The sequence below is a fragment of the Haliaeetus albicilla genome, chromosome 7 (assembly GCF_947461875.1).
Source record: "Haliaeetus albicilla chromosome 7, bHalAlb1.1, whole genome shotgun sequence".
Classification (NCBI taxonomy): Eukaryota; Metazoa; Chordata; class Aves; order Accipitriformes; family Accipitridae; genus Haliaeetus; species Haliaeetus albicilla.
Window position 1 is genome coordinate 3,307,513 of NC_091489.1, and position 20,944 is coordinate 3,328,456.

The 20,944-nt window shown below is 40.0% G+C and overlaps 1 protein-coding gene across 6 annotated transcripts in view; it reads right to left on the reverse strand.

Annotated features, from left to right (window-relative positions):
- SPOP (speckle type BTB/POZ protein) overlaps positions 1-16,603 on the reverse strand; it is a 31,522-nt gene extending 14,919 nt beyond the window's left edge. The window contains exons 1-4 of one of the 6 annotated variants that reach the window (XM_069786546.1): positions 16,499-16,580; positions 12,973-13,044; positions 591-733; positions 114-235 (exon numbers count right to left, since the gene is read on the reverse strand). In XM_069786546.1, the coding sequence (XP_069642647.1) occupies positions 114-235; positions 591-668 (200 nt within the window). In that variant the 5' untranslated portion in view covers positions 669-733; positions 12,973-13,044; positions 16,499-16,580. Of the gene's footprint in view, positions 1-113; positions 236-590; positions 734-12,972; positions 13,045-15,583; positions 15,898-16,498 lie in introns of those variants that run through there. The other 5 variants (XM_069786547.1, XM_069786545.1, XM_069786549.1 and 2 more) reach the window with 5 other exon arrangements.
- Between the last annotated feature and the right edge of the window lie 4,341 nt (positions 16,604-20,944).

Here is a 20,944-nt window from a genome sequence, read left to right on the forward strand (position 1 = left end):
ATAGAGCAGCTTTGGTGGGCACCTGGCGTCCAGCCAGGGTCAACCCACCTCACACCCCAAATTCTTTCACACAGTTGTACAAACAGGGTGAACCTCTCTGCTCTATTTCTTACCATTTGAGTTTATCATTGGCTCCAGATGAAAAGGTTGAGCTTTTGATGACCTCACCCATTTCTTCTCGGCAGAAGCTAAAGTTGTTTATGGTCCACATGTAGGAAAACTTCACCACCTTGATCTTAAGACAGAGGATAATAGGCAGTTTAGTGTCATGCTTATTCACCTCCTCCATCTTAAAGGCAAAAACTGAAAGCCTGGAAGTTTTACTGAGTCACTTGCATGACAAATGACCCCCAAGCACAAGACAAGAGTCTGGAAATGGCTGGCAGTGGCAGCTGGACCTCTCCAACTGCCTCCTCCAAACTTCCGCCAAGGGCCAAGCACAACATTCTACTATTGCCTTGGTGAATGCTCGCTGTTAGCAAGCAAGACATCACCTGAAAATCCAGACTCTGAACTTGTTTTGATTAAACTTCTTACCACAGGTTCTCATCGCATTACGTCAAGAGTATCTCAGCACAGCGTGGACTTACCTGAGTGTAGCACCAGCTCTCTGCTACAGGTCCACTCGACATTTCTGCCGGAGGAGGAGGACTCGGCACCCTTGACATCGCCAGTTTGAATATTAAACAGAATTCCACAACTCAGCAGAAGAAATGTATAATTGATTTTCACCCTGTCCGTCCCCAAAAAGAGAAAAAAAACCCAAACTAAGAACAAAGAAAAAAAAATTTCAGGAGTGCTGTTAAACCTCATGGGACACAATTTAAAGCCATCATGCTTTCTCCCTCCCCCCTAGCACCTTCAAAATACACTATATTTCAACATTTTAAAGTGTTACCGTATGTTTTCTGAAGAAGGGATATACCACCTCCACTCATTCTTTCAATATGCAGCTCCTTATAGGAATAAGCCTAGCATATAATTTCCTTTAAGGAGTCCAAGACTCAAATAGGAGGCCCCCCACTTGACTTGGGATTTACTACTTTACCCTGAGGCTACCATTTCAACTCACTACTTACTCCCTATTTTCATTTTGAGAGTCTCAGACTATCAGAGATAAATTTGACAAATAAAGTTCTTAATCTGAAAAAGCTACAGGTAGCAACATGCAACCGGAACTCAGCAGCAAAACAAACCCCTAGGTTCAGAGTGTCTCCAGTAACATCAACAGAATAATTTCCTATAGCTTAAACCCTCTCCTGAAGCCTTACTATTAGAGAAGGTGTTGGTAATGACTTCTCCTTCAAACCGAATCCCTTTGGCCAGAAGGAAATTCTCATTGCCTTTATATGCTAGTGAAGTTCCCAACTCCTAAGTGCCAAGTCAAACTGTGATCTGCAGAGAACATATGCGGTTAAAAACAATGCAACACACCTGAATGAATACACAAGCACAACTGATAAAACAGGCACCCAGTTACCAGAGGGGAGGTTTTAAAACAAAATAGAATAATCAACCCATCTCTGACTTCAGAGTCCTGATCCCTAAGGCAGATACACAAAATATCTTTCAAAGATGAGCTTGGAAACTAGGATTCATAACTTTGGCAGATATAATAGCATCACATGCCTTACAGTTTAGCCTTCTGCTAAACACTTTCTGTGGTACTTATCCGCCTTCCTCTTACTGCACAGGATAGCCAGTGAACCACAAGAACTCCATTGCTGTTAGTTTTGAACTCGAAAGGATTAAAAAAAAAAAAAAAAAAGAGTAAAAGACATAGAATTGTTATCTTGCGATACGAATTGCTTTAAATACAAAGGCTGATATGGAGGGTTGTTGGGGGAGAAAGGGTATAGCACAGACTCACACTCTTGAAGAAGGCCAAGTCATTAGTTGTTGAAAAGGAAATGGTGGAAAGCATAGAGAATATATACCTAAAAATCCCACATCTCAAAACAGGAGAACGTTCACAAAAAGCACATCAACATAGATGCACATAATTCCCCACAAACTGCTATCAACATAATTTGGAGTCTTTAAGCACAGTTGCAGGGCAGGTCTGGATTTGAATGCAGCGTCCAGCTGCAGACCAGACCTCTCCCAAGCAAGGCTCACATCAGCCTCCACTCCAGTTTACGGCTTTGTACTTGGGTTTTAAGTTCTATGCACCTTCAGAAAGTACCTGGAAATACTGGTACACAGGCATTATTTAACTGTAAAACAAGAGTGGGTTTTTTTTCAGGTCTAATTTCCTTTAAAAAAGCACTAGTGGGCCCATGTAAACCCTGAAAAAGAGATACTGGCTATCAGGAGCTAAGAAGTAAGTATTTCACCCTGCAGAGATGCACACTTAACTCAATGGAAATTTTTGCTCCTGAGCTTTGCTCTGGGAAATACAACTACAGCTGACTCCATAAGATCTGAACTGCGGACAACTAGCACTAATGCAAAACCGCATGCTCTCAGATCAAACTGTCTTACAAACTTCTTGCATCTGCAGTTTGTGCTGTGCACATGGAATGAGGAAAAAAAAAGTTTTAAAATTTTTATTTTAAAATCAACATTTTAAAAAGAAAGGGACATCAATATGCACTTTAGGTACTTGCTGCAGGTTTTATTAGATTAAAACTTAAATTACCATAATCCCTCCAAAGAAATGAAATTATACCACTCGCATCATTCACATTAAGCCACAATTAACAGTCACTACTGTTGAATACTTAGCTAACTGCCCTTCCATGGGCAACATTCAGTCTTGCCACCGAGGACATCATTGCTTCACTGTCTCCAGTTACCCATCTTTGGGGGATAAAACCTGAAATCCAGCACAAGCAGCAAGAAACACCTCCTCCTCTCCATGGCTGAGGGAATGACGCCTTTTTGCTGGTTTTAGTCTATGGGCAGGAGAGACCCAAGCTTTTTCCTTCCCCTCGGGGTTCACAGAAGCACTGCTCAACTCCACCCAGGCTTTTACATTGTTCTGTTCGCAGCTATTTTTAATTTAAATCATTCTAGTGATCTGTTTTATAGAACAGGCACAAACAACTAGGACACAAACTTGTGAGAGGAGAATAAGCAGCCAGGGAAAGATGAAGTTTCTTAAGCTCACGTCCTCATGGACAGCAACCCGTCTGCACACTGAGCAACAAGATGCTAAGTCTAATGAAAAGGTTTTACTGGAAGAAAGCACAACAAATAAATAAAACACACGCATGGGACATGAAATTAGATTTTTTGGTTGTTGTTGTTAAACCTGTAGTTAGTTTCAGTGATTTTAGTTTTTAACTAATGCCTTTTTACTCAAACTACTTGCAACACGGAAGTATTCTGGTCTTTTTAAAAATAATTCCTTATGCAGAGTGAGAAATAATGCAACTTTTATTTAAGAAGCATTAGAGGGATGAAGAAAAGACATAAAAATAACTTAATTAAAATAACTTGAATTCTCTGAAACAGTGACACTATGGCCCTCCATACATCTCCCCATACACCTGGTCAAATCGGAGGTGTATTAAACCTTAAGCCACAACAACCTACTCGTTCTTCCTCCTAAACAGGGATTTTGGGCACAGCCCATCACCGTGAGACACCCTAAAGCTCCATGTGAGGAATGGCCAGAGAGTCAGCAGCAGTGTCCGATCAGCATCTTCCTGGTGACTCTGTGAGGCCACAATGGTGTTCTCCTTGTCTGGCTTCAGAATAATTACAAGGAACAGATCCAGAACATTTCAGATAAGGAACCAATTTCCACATAAGGTATTTGTCAACAATAAGCAGTTTTCTATTAAGATGACTTCTACTTCCGGGTAAACTGAAGCAATTCAGTATCTCCACACATGCATTAGAGAAGTGGTTTAACACTAAAGGTAATTAAGCAGTTGAAAGACTCCAGTGGGTCCTTCTTGAAGACAAATTGGTAAATTTAGAGGTAACACCTCCCTTTACGGCATGAAAACGAGGGACTAATAAGGAGGGAAAGAGGAGACAACAACAACTTTTTATGTTACAGTGGCACATTCATCAAGCCTGTTGGAACATGCTGAGAAGATGAAGGGTTTCCTGGATGAAGGGCAGAAGTTAATCCTAAATTCCTGTACCTTTCACTGGTCTCCAAGAAGCAAACTCCAGAAGGCTGCAGCCATCAATCATATAATTGGGGAAGGAAATAGATAATAATGTGATGCAAAAATTGAAACTTTAACAACTACTTTCTGTATTTCAACAGGATTTTAAGATGTACCTAAATATTACCTCCATCTTACATACGCAAAGAAGTTTTAGAAAGCTTCTGTGGTCTAAAGGCAACACAAATGTATGAGCTTGAGATACACAGGACTATTTAATATCCTCTGAGTAACTGTCACTTTTACATCTTATATCCTTTCCCCCAGATGGCTTGGATAGGCAGGTGGTAATAAAAGTTATGACAACGTGCTAATAGAATTGCTGCATGCCAGTGTGTCGCTCGTTACGCTTTTAAAATGGCCCAAAGGGGACAAAGGTTCTAGATTTTAAAGATTTTCTATTATTTGGAAAATACTTTCAGTCTGGTATGTCAAAGCTTTCTACAGATGCTTTGTGAGGCAGTTAAATACAGTTAAAAATACAGTTAAACTCCAACATACTCCTAGCTCAATACAGCAATCAACCATCAAATACTTGTCATCAAATGACATCACTGGCACTTCTACTGCTGCAGCAAGTCATAATAGGAATAAACAGGTAATACCCATCACTGCCTTTTGCAAAAATTAGCGGTAAGGAAAAACTTGCCACTTGCCTTGCTTACCATGCAGACGAACAGGGGAAGCACATAAAAGGTCACTGAAGTATATCCTTAGAAGTGTGCCTTAGAAACCACCACGTGTTCCACCTTCAAATGCTGAATCGCTCTTCTGGCATGGACCAGTATTAAATGCATTTTAAAAAGAACCACAGCTGACCTAAGGTAAAGTTAAGTTTCTGAAATCAGCAGGGCAGCCCGGTGTTTATCTGCTAATGAACACTTAATACTTCACCAGTTCACACTTCTTCACTAACAGTGCTGGCACCTCTGAACTAGGAGTGAATTAAAAAGCGCTGCAGGCAGAGGTTTTAGGAAAACGTTTTGTAAATAGTTTGGATATCAAAATTCTTTCTCGCCAGGGGAGGCAGGGACAAACTTGAAGGTACAGGCATAACTATCAAGTCACAGGAAACAAAATACAAAATATTATCTTCTGGACTCCTGCAAGTCCACGTACAGTCTGCAAGTCTCTTACTCCCTTGGATATAAATAACAAACAGCACTTGTCTCTGGACATAGTTAAGATTACAGTTAAGAAAAAGAATAATTCTCACCTCATTCACAACCACTTCCAGATGAAGACATTTTATCTAAGAACCAAAGCCAGATCAGACCTTTTTGAAGTACAGGAAAATGTTCCCTTGCCACCTTGTCCTCATAATTACCTCCTGACTTAGCAGCTGTACCAAGACATCTCAGCTCAAAACTTAATCTACTGTAGGAATCAGCAGTCAAAACTATTCTGTGAGTAGCAGAGACTTGACTTGACAGAAGTGGGGAATATCAACTCAACAATTCTAGAAGAGGCCTCAAAATTACTAGACTTTTGCTAAACAGCCTGTCATTTTCTACTTATCAAGATAAACCAACTACCTTTTAAGAAAGCAGCAGTTTACACCAGAAATTTCCAAGTCTATTCATTTTTAGGAAGTTTTATTCAGCAGAAGATAACTTACAGAAGTCTGTAAAAAAAAGAATATTTTTAATTAAGTGTTTCAAAAACTGGGGTGGTTGCTTCTTGGACCAGCAATGTATCAAAGACTATCCAAGAACAGCACAAAGCGCAGAGAAAAGGAGCAGGACAAAGATAATTGGAGCAATAAAACAAGGGGATGAGATGCGGAAGCACAGGAAAAGACCATTATCTTCCTGCATTCTTCAAAGCCTTGGAAAGGACAATGAAAGGTCTGAATTCACTGCCATAAAGAAAGAAAAAGAAGAGAAGGGGGGAAAAAAGGGCAAGTTAACTGAAAGAGCAGAGTGGGATTCAATGCTATCTAACTAGTGAATGAATAAAATAATTAAGTTTTCAGATTTTAATGTATACACTAAACAGGGTGTCATACCACTCTTCCTACTTGGCATACCACAGAAGAAAGCGATGATGGGCAAAGCATTCACGAAGCCTGTGCTAACGACTGTCAAGCCATACTGACTGAAATGTCTCCTGTGTGGCAGGAAATCTTGTCTAGCTACAAATGCAGGTTGAAAGTCAGGCACAGTGAATTCCAGAGGTTACACAAAGTTGCCTAATTATTAACATGGTGGTGTCGAAGAGACTGCACCAAGGTAGCAAACAATCTGTACCAATAAAAATAGACTTAAGATTAGAAATCAACCCTTATGAAAGATGAAAGTGACCAATACCAAAGAGCTACGTCTTGACAGGAAGCCTGGTTTGCAAAAGCAAGAGGCTTATCTTTCTGGAACAAAGAAATGTGAACAGTTCTACAAAATAAGCCAATCACTGCCTGGAGAAAAACTATAAAGGAGCAACATGAAGGGGATATATACAGACTTAACAGTACCTGAATTAGAAGGAAGAATAATTTATGCCAAAAAAAAGTGGTTGGTGAATTAAGCTTGAACACTTTATAAAAACCAGGCATGTGTGCATTACACTTTTTCTACCTTCTGTGCTCTTAAATCCAAAAAAAGATCTTACTTAACCTGTACCCTGTTGAGTGCCACAAAAACTGCTGAGCTCGAAATGACACATGGAGTTTCATTTACAATCTTCAGTCATAAGAGAACAGACTGGAAAATCAACACAATCATAGCAGAGAGATAAAAGGGGTGAACTGGCATCCAGTGGAAGATGCATACCAGGCCCCAGGAACTACAACTTCTCATTTGGGAGACAGAGACAATAGACATAACCTGGTTTCCCTAAAATACAGTGCAAATGAGATCTCTCAAAAGTTGGGAGTGACTCTGCTTTTCTCTTGATTCCAAGGCACCATGTATCAGTCCTGATTCAGTTTGTAAGTTGTCCCCATTATACCATCAGTGGCATTCAGGAACTTGGATGGGTACGTTCTTTTTATTATACCCCAAAGTTGCCAAGTACATTAGAGAAGGCCAAATTCACGAGGTCACTACAGGGCCCTCTGGACACTGCATAAAAAGATTTTAATTAAGGTGACACATACACCTTTAATTCCGTTTATTTTAGAAAACTCATTATCAAGTTGGAACATTCAGAATTACTTTTTTTTTTCTTTTTTTTTTTTTTTTTGAGATGAAAGATCATGGAAAAGTGGAGGAGTTACCTAGAAAAATAATTTTCAACACAGTTAATAAGATAGACGGATAGAGTTATCTCAAAATGCACTGAATATTGGCAGCCCACTAGAATTCAGTAACCAAAATTCCACTTTGAGAAATATTCTGAAACTAAGTGTTTCTTTTCCATTCTTGGAATGTTTTTAATTTTTTTTTCCCTTAAACCAATGCTCCGGTTATAAAACTGGGGGAAAAAAACCCAAACTTGTAAGAAACTATTAACGGATGGGACAATTGTCAGCAAAACATCAGCACTGTAAGGAGAATTAGAAGTTTTACATATATTTTGTAAGAAAAGAAACACCATCATTCTTCAGCTGTAGACCACCTACCAGCCCTTCCCCCTCCTCCCCAAATATCACCAGATAAAACAGCAAACAGCTAAAACTAAACCAAGGAAAGAGAGAGGAAGTTGGTGGTAAGAAGCAGCCGAGAGTTCTCTAAATAACCTTCTGCTTTTATAAACAAATCCTCCACCGAAAATTTCTGCTCTTCAGTCATTAAGTTAAGTGCTATTTTCAACATTCTTCTAAGACTGCTTCATGCCGGTGTTTGAACAGATGCAGAAAACTGTATCCCCTTTAATCACATCCAACCCTAACTATAAACTACCCAGAGTATATTAGAATTACATCCACACCAGTAAATATAGAAAGCAATCAAATTCTTAAAAGCAAACAAAACTTTTTTTTTATTTTAGAGTTACTGTTGCCTTTAAGTCACCACTCCTATTTTCACCAGATGTTTGCCTCTTCTTTAACTCTTTCTACTTCCATCTTTAATTCTCTTGAGGTACATCCTGAGATGCTTAAAGCTTAAATCTTCAAAACTGTCTTTCCTCAGAAGTTAATCTTCCTCACAATTTTTTTAATTCAAATCATAAGCATGTTAAAAAGAAATAAATCTCTTACTTCTTTTTCTCCAAATTCCCCTTTTCACCTCTTTTCTTTTCCCTCCTGCCAATCCACCCTGCTCATTTCTCTCCTCTCCTAAGGAAAAATGTTCTCAAACACATCAGCTTAGGTCTTACAGAAACAATCAGCCTGAGCAGACTTCTGTCTTCAATAAGAAACCTGATCTTATTTTTTAAAAGAAGGATTTTGTTATTGCCCGTGAACTCTTTTATTGTAGAGTCTCCCTCCCTCACAGGCAAATCATAAAAGTATTTTACAGCTTCAGTTTCTAGGTGCAGGGTAAATTGTTACCTGTCACTTGTCAAGTAACTCAGTTGCCATTTTAGCGATTTTTTTTTTAAAGTGAAACATTTGCACTTTCATGGCATGTAAATCATCTTCCAAATTAAAAGATAAAGCCATGAAAACTACTCTTTCCCAGAAAACCTCCTAATATCCTGGGGAAGCCTCCGACTCTGAAAGCAGGCTGGCAGCAGCAGGGGTTTTTCTCTCCTCTGTAGATTGTTCTGCTCTTGTAAGAGCAACACACTGCTAGAAATACCTCACACCTCTAAAATCCCAACAGATTCCTGAGGAGTTGAAAATAACTGGAAGAAAATGCCTAAGTGGTATGATGTCTAATCAGAGAACAAGCAAAAACTGAAAATTAAGCAGGACTGTATTTTTCCATCTGCTGTGGTGAGACCTGGTACCAAACACCACTAAAGCATTCAAATGGGATTGCAGATCTGACCTCTAGCAAGCCACCAAGACTATAATCCCCTCTGGAGCCTTTTATTTATATCAACCTTCCAGTAATACAAACATCTGGTAGTCCTCACATAACATTTTCCAGTTGCCATCTTGCATTAATATTTCTAACAGCTTATCAAAACCAACTTGAGCTGCAATACAGTTTCTGCCATTATTATTCTGGAAATTAAGCTTTCAAATAATCAATTTAGAGATTACAATGCATGGCCAAAACTAGACATCAAACTACTGGATTGTTTCACCTACTTGCAATTGCTGCATGACTTCAAAATGGTTATGAGAATTATTTTAACCTGCTAAATGTAAAGATCATATGATTGCCAAATAAAAGCACTCTTAGAATCAGCATGCAAACCCAGCTTTTTGGAAAAGCATGAAAAGAAATCAACCGCTTGCTTCATTCCAACAGAAAGCTCACTCTGGGACTTATTTCTAACAGATAATAAATAGCAATTACAAGCACTCAAAGAGACTCCTGTTTGCAACCTATGCTACCAGGTGATGCTTCTCCAACACTTCTGGTTTTATAGGCAGGAAGAGTCCTTAATTTTCAAAGTTACTGTGTTCAGTCTTTTCTCTGACCTTATCAGACATCAACATTAGAAGGAATAAGGAGAGGAAGGAGCTGGGAATCAAATTACAACTAACTTCCACTTCCAACCCATCTCTACTTTCCTCAAAAATCAGCAGCCGTGTTTTCTATAAAACACATTACACCAACTTCAATAAGGCATGACGGTTTTGCTAGCATAATTTTAATAATCTTACTCAGATGAACATCAAACAAATCACATCTTGCCATAAATCACACTTTGAAAATAACAATTATGGCATTCACCTACACCCACATCTGAATATCCTTACCATTCAAGACCAGGATTATCGAATTAATAAGACAAAGAGTAAAGAAAAATTTTGGTAGCTTGGACATTCTGTATTTAATATGTTTTTAGTCAATGGGAAAAAAGACTGGGCCAGAGGCATTATTATATGTCTGTTTATATTAGTGACACTTCGGTAGTAAGGTGCATTCTTTTCACTGCTTTCAGCACTAATGTCGTAACTTGTATTATAAGTGAAAAAAATCTCAAAGGAAGTATGTTGGACACAGGGAACTTATTTGCTGACTTTTAATTTTAATTACACACTCTAAGCTGTTGTTGGCATAAGCCATTTATTGAATCCTTAAAAAACAGAGGGAAAGGTAAAAGTACATGAAAACAAATTCCCAGAGGATACCTGCATTTACTTCCCTTTTTACACCAACAAGCCATCTCCATAAACTGTGTCCAGCCTCAAAGAAAGCAGTTCTTGTTGCTTTTGATTTCTTCCTGTTACCCTCTTTTGTTCTTCCAAGAACACTTTAAAAAGCCTTCCTACTATTTTCCCCATCAACAGTAAAACTCAATAAGCTACTGGACAGTATTATCTAAAGAGAAATATCAACTAGCCACTAGCCAAGAACCAACTTAATCACATAAGTTAGAGATCTTTACTACCAAGTAACACTAGGACTTTTATCACACTTGCAGGTTTGGTAAGGTTGGCACCAACGTAAAACAAGGATGTTGCAGAACATTTCCAGAAGGATACAGCTGACTATAATCTACTATAATGCTTGTGCTTGCGCTCCCTGATTAAAATTATATTATATAAAATTTAAATGACAGTCATTTCACTGTAGTCTTACTTGCTAGAAAGCCGAGGTCTGTAAGGCAGACTACAACACGTGACAGCAATTTTCAAAACTTCTGCACTCAAACACCGACACCAAGACACTGTTCTTCTCTGGGAACAAGTATAACAAAATCACAAGCTAATAGTAAATCTTAAGAAATATCATCTGTCTCAAAAGCAGTAGTAAAAGACTGTTCTCTGAATTTCATTTACTGCCCACAAGTGCTTCTAAGAAACTAATCAAACTGATACCTGTGGTTTTTAAGCACAACTTGTTGAGGTTGCACACTTCTACAAAAAAGCAGCTGAGGAAATGAAGGCATCAATATAGTGGTGCCATTTAATATGATTTTGAAATTGCAAAGGCAGATCTATAAGGTCCAGATACCCAGTCTACAATAGCCTGCCTTCTATGCATCCGAGGAAGGTACTGTATGATGTCTTCACCATAAGATAATGGATAACGGATTTGGGGCGGGGGGCGGATAGGACAACATTCTTTAACAGTCAACATAGTTAATCTGTAGGCATGATTCTAGCCACGTTAACTGAAAACTTTTCCATTGATGCAGTCAGCGTCTGTTCTAGCCTCTTTATGCAGCAACACTTGGGAGGCAGCCAGGCAGCTTCTCTGCATTGCTATACAGCAGCTCCAGACGACTTAGTGTATTTGTCTCCACCTGCTCTCCAGTCTCACTGCTATCAGCATGTCTCTAAAACTAGGGCTGTCATCTGAGCTTTTCTTTCAGACACAAAGGCAAATCCACTATTTTAAATAAAAAATAAAAAGGATTTCTTTTTAAGAGAAGGTAAGTGAGGGCTCACTAACTTTAAAATCTAAGCTGAAGAAATAATAATCTTGGGAAGTCTCCCACTAGTAAACCACTGCTATTAGAGAAAAGTTGCTATATACAATTATGATCTGATTTATGATTTGTTGAACAAATTTCTGCAGCAATGAGCAAAGAATGTGGGCGGAACAGTAACTAAAGGCACACTTTAAAAAAAATACACATATTCTCAAGTTACTTCTTCATCTGATCAAGTACCGTAAGCAAACTTCTACATCTTGTTTGGCTCTAAGATCAGTAAGTTTTTCTATACCATCTACTCTCCCATGCAATTTGGCTTAAGTATCAGTTCTTGTCACAGCTCAGAGATATTCATGTTATACTCATTTTGGAGATTGCTGTTTATCAGTAAATACAAGGACTTAGACTTCATGGAAAGGAGGAGAAAAACCTGAACAACTACACATTGCTGTTTAAGTCCCACAAATCATTTTGTGAACCTCTACAAGTACTATTCCTGCATATCCATAGTTAAAAAAAGTGTAATTCTTTAAGTTCTGTTTGACATCAAAAGATAGTTTCCATTTTTATAACATCACAAGCCTTTTCAGACTGATGCTATATAGATGTGACGTCAGACATGCCAGTGACATGTATGAAATTGTTCCAACTGTACCTCTATTAACTCGAAGGGTGGTATGTTAACTCCAAAGAAGTAGTGATTCAGAGTACCTTAAACTATCAGTCAGCAATTTAAGCATCCTAGTGTCCAACTATACCCTGTAAGTTTACACACAATGTGACAGGAAATTGTTTCTGAATATGTAATAAATTTAAGTGTTTAGAGTTCTAAACTTTCCAGTATGTTTTCAGAAACAACATTACTGAACTTATGAGATTCCTAAATATTTAAAACACATAGAAATTAGCATATTTTCAAATGAATATTCTGACTTTTTCTGTATGCCAGTCTCTTAAAAGTGTGCACAAGGTCATCCTTTTTTGCTGGAAAATTATTTCTGCTATCAGAAGTTAGATCAATTTTTTTTAAAAGCATTAACGTTACTGTATATGATTCAAAGCCCAAGTATTACATCAGAGTCAATTTAAAATGCACAACATACACACTATATTTCTACCTAAAACCATTTTTAAAGTCCACAGTCATACAATATAAGCTGTTGAGTAAGACCTACAACACAGGCTAAGAAAAGCTGAACTGAGATCTCAATATGAAAATTTTAATACTATTTTCTCTAGTCAGTGTATCTAAAGTCACCAGTATCCTACTGGCTTCTATTCTATCAATAGCCAAAACAGTATCTTCCAGTTATGAATTTAATGTTGGAGTGTTTAATCCCTCCCACAGTCCTGACTTTATAAAACTCTATGGATGTCTAAAAATCCATGGAGTTGTAAAGCCAGCTACCTCTCACAGAATGCAACAGTGCAACTCCTGCCTGTAGCCAAAGAATTTACTCACAGTATAAAAATGAACTCCCAAGTCTTTTCCGGGCATTTGCTACACAGTCAGTGGTTCTGCATCTTTTCGGTCCTAAAAATGTGGAGAGGAAAAAAAACAAAAACAAAAAACCCACAAATTACTTTTCATGTGTGCTACGTATTTTCTTGAATTCTCAGCTATGCACATCAGCAAAAAGGAAGAGAATTCCAGAATCACTCATCTCCTTCCTTCCAAAACACTGCTGCAGAGTTCATTAAAGGGACACTTAACAACATGAAACTAAGAAAAGAAGTTCTAACATATTTACAGATACGGTTTCTGAAAAACAACAACTTCTTTACCTCCTCAAGGGTACGAATACTTCAATATCAGGCTAGTTTCCTGTCCAGTCATGTGTTTCTAGAACTTGGGACTCATGCTTTATTTAAGAGGTCTCTCAAGTACAAAGTACAAGACAGAATGCAGTAGCAGCTTATCGACTGAGAATCAAGCAGCAACACTCTCAATAAAGGTTTTTTATTTGGGTTTGTTTTGTTTTTAAAAAACATTTTTGTTGTATTTCCTTTCTGTGCTGAGTAGGAAACACCAGCAGTCAGAGGTTGGAGGAATACAGCAACATCTTACATAATACTCCAATCGTGCAGAAAATTGAGCCAAAGCTGGGAGGAGAGAAGGAATTTTACAAAATTACAGTGGGTATTTCCAAGCGTGGAACTATGAGTGCAATCCGTAACATAGCAATAGCTCCTGTTCGTACAAGACATAGACATCTTTCCCAGCTTTATGCCCAATTTTGCAGAAATAATGTCCAGGAAGAAATGAAGCAGATGATTTCAAGTTTACAGGTCCACTGTGAGCCAGGCAGTGGAATGGCAAGCCCCATGAGTAAAATGCTGAACAGAAGGGTGTGCCAAGAATAAAGCTGGTAAGTCCCTCTTATTGTAAACTGGATTGGTATCTAGAAAAATCACACAGGGCAACGAACTCAGTTCACAGTACATACCTAACACTAGGTCCATCTAGAGGCTCAGCTGCAGTTCAGAGATTAACCCTAAACCTCCCCCCACACTGGTCAAGCTGGTTCAGTGGAAACTAATTGAGAGAAGACTCTGGTGAATGGAATTGTTTTTAACATTTATCAAGTCTAATCAACCTAATACTATTGCCAGTACTGGTACCTTCTCCGTGTTAAAACATCAGGTAATTCTAAGACCAATTACACAAGAAATAGTATTTTTTTAAACACTCCACTATGATCTGTGCAGTCAGCGATGGTACTGCTTACTGAGACCATGTGTCAAACCAAAACCCCTTCCGTTTTAACTCCCTCCCTGATCTGTATCTATGGGCAAATCCTGGAGGTTTTGGGGAGTAAACACAATTAGTTTTATAATAGTGGTAACTATACTCAAGTAAATCGGGGTAATAGATTTGATAGTAGTTTCTATGATCTTATGGTAGGTACAGTTTTGTATTACTGTCCTCTACTGATACAGTGACAGGATGACAGCTTGCAATGTACTTCTGCTATCATGTTGTCTTGATTTTGATACCCATCCATGACAGAAGTACCATTAAGAAAAAAAAAATAATCTTTTTTCTTCAGGTCACAATGAAGCAAGTGACATAATGAAACCAAATCACTCTGGGCATCTGGTTAGAAATGTCACTGAAAAAGAAGCAAGCCAGGTATATGTTTTACTTAACTAATTTAGTTTTTTTTATAACCAAAGAGTTCTGTTTTATAAAGCATAAATAATAATCTAATTCTTCAGACTTTTATAGGGCTTCCCATCAAGCCACTCCAGACAAAACCACTTAGAACTCTAAAAGCAAAGGAAAAAAATAAAAGAGATCACAAAAAAGTATTCCTTTTCATTATGTCACAATGACGCTCTACAATCACAAATGTAAACACATTTAATAGTGCTGAGTTACAGAAAAATGCCAACAAATAACATTACAGTCTATATTTTTCTCCCATCTAAAACCTCCTGTCAGAAAAAGACAATTCCATTTCACAGGCAGCTTGACAAATACTCCGGGAATAATATTTTACCTTTATAATATCACCTATCACTAATCAAGATAATGCCTGTACCAAGTACCAGCACTCTGCTATCAAATCACATTAGCAACACACTTAACTGCGAAAGGGAATTCTTTTGCCTTTCCATACTGCATGATGATGCACCACTTCCTTTAAACACCACTACAGGCCTGAGACACAGCTAAGAAATACCAGTACAGATCCCAGACACCCTGGGGTCTAATTCATACGAAGCCCGAGTTCCCTCCCGATTTAGAAATGTGCCTCACAGTCCTCAGTGGTGAAGCTACAACCTGTCATCCCTTACTTGGTTATGCTGTTAGTCATCTCAGTTTTTCCACTCCAGCCCTTATTTCCTTTCTCCCACTCGTGTTTCCTTACTCAGTTCCTGGCACCCCACTGAACCTCTATCCCTGCCCGGGGATCTCTAGGAATCCCCTAACCAGGCCTCCCCCCAACTTTTCCCCGCCGCACCCCCCCCCCCTCAGGCCCTGCTCCCTCGCTCGCACCCTTCCACCCAGCCAAGCGACTGATCCCTCTCTCCCCTCAACTCCTGCCCCCCTTCCCCACAGCTCTTACCTCCTGGCCCTACGAGTGACTCCTACCGCCGGAGGAAGCCCTGCTCCGAGGCAGGCGGGGAAGCCCGAGAAGCCCTGTCCCAGGCAGGTGCGGCGGGTGGGGTTCTCGCCCCCCGGACTCTGCCCCCCCACTCCGCAGCCAGCCCCCCTAGGAGAACACCAGCAGCTGGAGCTCACTATTTGGCAGCATGTCTTCCTCCTCCGATTCCCCCCAAGCAGATGCAGAGGCTCAATATTCCGCAAGTCCCCGCAGAAGCCTTCTGCGCAGGCGCCGAGTTGACGAACAAGCAGGATATGGCTGTTCCCAGCGCTCCCCTCCCGGCCGCGCATGCGCAACAGGCGAACCACGCCGCCCCGCCCCCGCGCAAAAAAAACACTGTGCATGCGTATTAAAATCTCGCGCACGACCCAACCGCCCGCCTCCAGCTTCCTCCTGTACACGCGCCCTCTGCCGCCAGTCCAGCTTCCGCGCATGCGCCCGCGCCTCCGAACACGCCCTCTTCCCCCCCTCCCCTCCGCTGCGCATGCGCGCTGGGGCGCCGTCCTCCCGCTTCTCCTCTCGGCGGCTCACATTCTGGCAGCGCGGTGGAGCATGCGCTGTGTGCCCTGGGGTCCCCTCAAGTGTCACGGCTCACTATTTGGCGAAGAGCGACTCCTTGTCGCAGTGCCACTTAAAAACAAGACGGGGGAGGACGGGCAGGCCCGTGCGGGTCTCTCACTTCCCAGTCGTGTGGCAGGGCCGCCGCAGCGAACAGAGGCGAGCTGCCCCGCATACACCTCGCAGAGGCAAGCGGGGGGGGGGGGGCGACGACGACAACAACACTACCTTCCCCCCGTCCCTGTGGAGGTTTCCAAGTCCTCGCCCAATTCCTTTTTTTTTTTTCTTCTTTTTCCCGCACGGCCCCTCCCACCTCACCTGAGAAGGATACCGCTGCCTGCTGTCCCCTTGCGGTCTCCTCATACCGCCCTAAACTGACACATCCGGGCTCCCCACAAACACCCGCCTCTCGGAGAGCGGCGAGCTGCGCCTGCGCGGGGAGGGACGGGGAGCAAGGGAGGCGGGGGAAAAGGCGGGAAAGGCGTCGAGTGAGGTGGCGCGCGCCGGCTGCCCTTTCCTCACGGCTCTGTGAGGAATCGGCTGGCGGGGGTAACGGCGCGCCGTTCTCCGCTTTCTGCTTTGGAGAACTCTTTTGTTCTGGTGTTGTGTGAGGGTTGAGGGCTCTGCTTGGAGTTGGTGTAGGGTTTTATTTTAAATCTCTTCACTCCGGGAGGAAGTGTGAGGGGAGATGAGAGGGTGTACTTTTTTTTCTCTTGCTGTGGTGGTGTGGTCTGGTTTCACCTTTCCTCCTTGTTCCGTTGAGGGTCGGGCTTACTGTTGCGTAGTGAAAATACAAACAGTTCTTCCCCCTTCTCTCACTTAAGGCTGGGTTGTGGGCCGTTTCAGCACACAGGTCGCCAGTGCTTGTGAAGAACGGCTCCCCACACTTGCACAATGAAAATTTCTTGCCAAGTTTGAGGATGATTGGGGAGTTTTCTCAAAGCACAGCATTTATTTTAACATTTTGAGAAAAGGATTATAAAGCAAACATGCTTTATGTCTGTCATTCAGGGGCCTAGATCAAAAGCTTAAGGGAGACCTTATAGACCTTTCGGTACCCACAAGGGGGTTATCAAGCAAATGGAGCCAGGCACTTCACAGTGGTACATGGCAGGAGGATGAGAAACAAAAGTAAAACCGAGAGATTTAGACTGGATATCAGATTTTTTTTCATCATGACCATAGATGAGCATTTGGACAGGTTGCCCAGAGAGACTACGCAGTCTCTATTGGGGGTTTTCAAGGCCTGATTAAATAAAGCCCTGAGCAAGCTTGTCAGATCTCATAGGTGACCCTGTTTTGAGCAGGTTGGACTAGATGATGTCCTGAAGTCCCAACCCAAATTACCCTGTGATCCTAAGATCTCGTCTATGTATGGGTCTTCTCTTCTAATTTGTAATGGTTTGCAACCAGAGCAAAATTTTCATTGTTAATAATCCTTAATTACTTGAATGTTTGTAGAGAAGTTTATCCAGAACTAGTCTTTCTTTCCTGCCAGTTTCAGTCTCATCTTAGAGTGAATTAATACAATTACACACAAAGCACCCCAATAACCAAATTAGCCAGGTTACATAATACATATCACAGCTATACTTACTGAAATGAAAGATGCAAAGGCTTTTTATTTCATATCTCATTCTCTCAGATGAAAAATGCTGCTTCTCATAGCACAATTGGTCCTGTACACTAGGCTGCCACATATGTCCACTACTGACTCGGAGAATATTCCCTGTTTTATTGCTAACATTTTCTGCAGTGTCCTGGGTTTTCCTGGCAAGTATCTCATCCAAGTCATGACCAATTCTTGGACCCTGCTTCATTCCTTCATTTCACAAACTGCTGCCTATGGTGACAAAACAGCAGGTAATGCTGCATTGATAATGAAGAAATGCCATAAAACTGCCTCTTGGGAAGTACGGAATTGGTATCAGCATTCCTATTCTGGCTACATGTTTCTCCTAGAAACTTATTTTCTTACCCTACCCATTATCCTGGATTTTATATTCTCAATACAAACTGCGGATTTTTACTGATGTATTTATCCTCTTACAGTTGAAGTACAAAAGGAAATTACAGCACCAGTTTTAGAGAAAACAGAGAGATTTCCCCCCTCCCCTTCTGCATTAGAGCACTTAGGCTGCAGACTTTTGATACAAGGGCTTTCTTAGATAGAACAAACAGAAATGTCTCCTTTAATTCAACACTGGCCATGTGTCACTTAGCGGTAGGGAGGTCAACCTCTTTTGCAGTTTATGACGTTCTCCTGATCAAAATTCTCTTGTTCCCAGGAAGTAGAAAATTAAATCATGTATCTGTGAAAATGAAGATCGAATTTCACTCTCCTTCATATGAAAAAGTTATTTAGGGTCAATTCTGCCCTCATAAGTGACAGATAGAAGTGAAATGCTGTCACTTACTCTTCACAAACCCTACCACCTTCTATCTTTAATACAATTCTGTAATAAAATTACTGGACAATTCCTAGGTGCAGGTACTGCTTGAACCTTGAAAACTTGCATGGGGATATGCTGATGTATGTGTGTTTTGACACTACTGTCCACATGAGAGTACCAAATTCTCAAATGCATTCACTTTGGGGATAATTCTCAGTATCATCTGAGTGATACAAGACAGGTTGTTTTTTCTGCATGAAAAGAACCAGTAAATGCTAATGTACATACAGGTTTGGAGTTGTTACTTTTGTGTATATGTAAGTTTGATTTTTATGTGAAGCTGATTAAACTGATGTCCATGAAAGTCGTGTGCAAGAATTTTAAATAGCTCCTGCTTTTTAATATTCACTTCCTCTTTGGTTTTAATTATTTTGTTCCTACGTTTTCCCTTTCAATTTACTAAAAATCTAGAAATGTAATTAGAGAGAGGCTGAACTCAGAGAAAGCTGCCAGCATTTCTACATCATGATTAAATATATCAGCCATCCCTTTAGTGAGAGACTGAAAAACAGGATTCTCATAATTATCTCCCTGTTATCCAGGAAAGAATCTGCAACACGTACGGATACAGAGTTATTGAAAATGCAGCACTAATTAAAATCTCATATAGGCTCCTGATGATTGGGAGAGTATGAAAACACAGTTATTTAATTATTTCCTGTATTTGCTATCTTTGTTACAAAAACAAACAAAACCATTCTAAACAAAACCCATCTCCAGTCACTGGGGAGACTTAATGAAGCTTTTATATATGTAACAGTCACACAAACATGGCAAGTTGCTTGATTCACCTCTCCTTGTACCAGTGAGACATCTATGTAACTCATTTTCCATATGTAACGCAAAAGGAATGCTGTGGTATATTCACAAACAGTAATGCAATCGTTGCTTGGTTTGAGGATATGGTTACTGTTTGTTTGTTTGTTTGAAATTTAAGACATAAAAAGAATCTTGGTATTATAGGCTTTTATGGTTTCATTGTGAAATAGTAATATTTGTGTCATAACCAATTAAAAATCTAGTATCTAATAGGTTATCCTTCCAGTCTGACTTCTGCTAGGGTATCTCCATCCTCTTGAAAATGTCATGCTCTCACCTAGCCCAGTACAAAGCCTACATTATTATTTATCTTGTCAAAGGAGTCTAAGCTTTGGCACTAGCAGAGCACACTAGAGGACAGTTAAGTGCCGATATGGTTTGTGATGAAAGGAAAAGCTTCTGAGATACTGGCTGCTTTGAACTATGTAAGTCTGAGCATTCTCCAGGGAAAGGAAACGGATGAGTTTTTTCTTTTGCAACCCTTTTCCTCAAAATTTAATTTGCAACAGAATAGCAAGTACTGAGCTAGATAGCGTCCAGTATCCCCACTTTTCCTTCACTATAAATTAAGTAATCTTCAGTGTTGGATGGAGTAGGAGGGTAAGTTGAATGTTACCCATCTTTTAAAACTTTTAAAAGTGTAAAGAAGTTAAGCAGCTTACTCATATTACAAAAAAAAAAAAAAAAAAAGAGAAAAAATTGGAAAACCAGTTGCTTCCAGTTTCAAAGCAGAAATCCAGAAGAGTATAAGAATTAGGTGGGTTTTAGGCATCCGGATTCAAAACTATGACTAAAACCAGTTCTTCTTCAACAGATGTATAAAATCACAGGTACCTATATTTTTCAGGTACTGCCCTTTCTTACCTGAAAGTTCACTTAAGCGTTGCCAGTTTCTAGTTATGCATGTGCTCAAAACCATCATTGCCTGAGCACTTAAGCAATTAGCTTCTACTTTCATTACATTTGGATCCAGTAGCACCTATGTCCCTTGGAGCATGAAAGGATAAATTTGCTCTAGCACAGCCACCACATACATACAGCATTAAATTCAGTAGAAAACACAATAGCAATCAGCACTTCTATGAGAAAGTGCCTGCTGTTAGTGGTGGGATACTCTCCTTTTTCACATACAAACCATTCTGAGTTTCCTGCTATGCATATTTCTTGTCCAAATTTGCTTTCCTGACTTCAAAATACTGTAAGATAACTTAACTTAGTCATTGTTGCTGCGATTAAAAACTACTTTTATTTGTGAGAAAACAAACATTGTTTAACAAAATCTTGACCTCCTTTGGAAAAACTCTGACTTAGAGATTTTAATTGCAGGGAATCTGTTCATGGTGCTATTTTTGCATGTATTGGAAAAGTATCAAAGCTAATTTTTTAGAAGAGGAAATTATACTTTAAAATGCACTATTGTGAGAAAGTGACTCCCTAACGTCTTTGAGTTGGTGCTTTGTTTCTCGTTAGAAGCATCTCCTGTCTTCCCTGA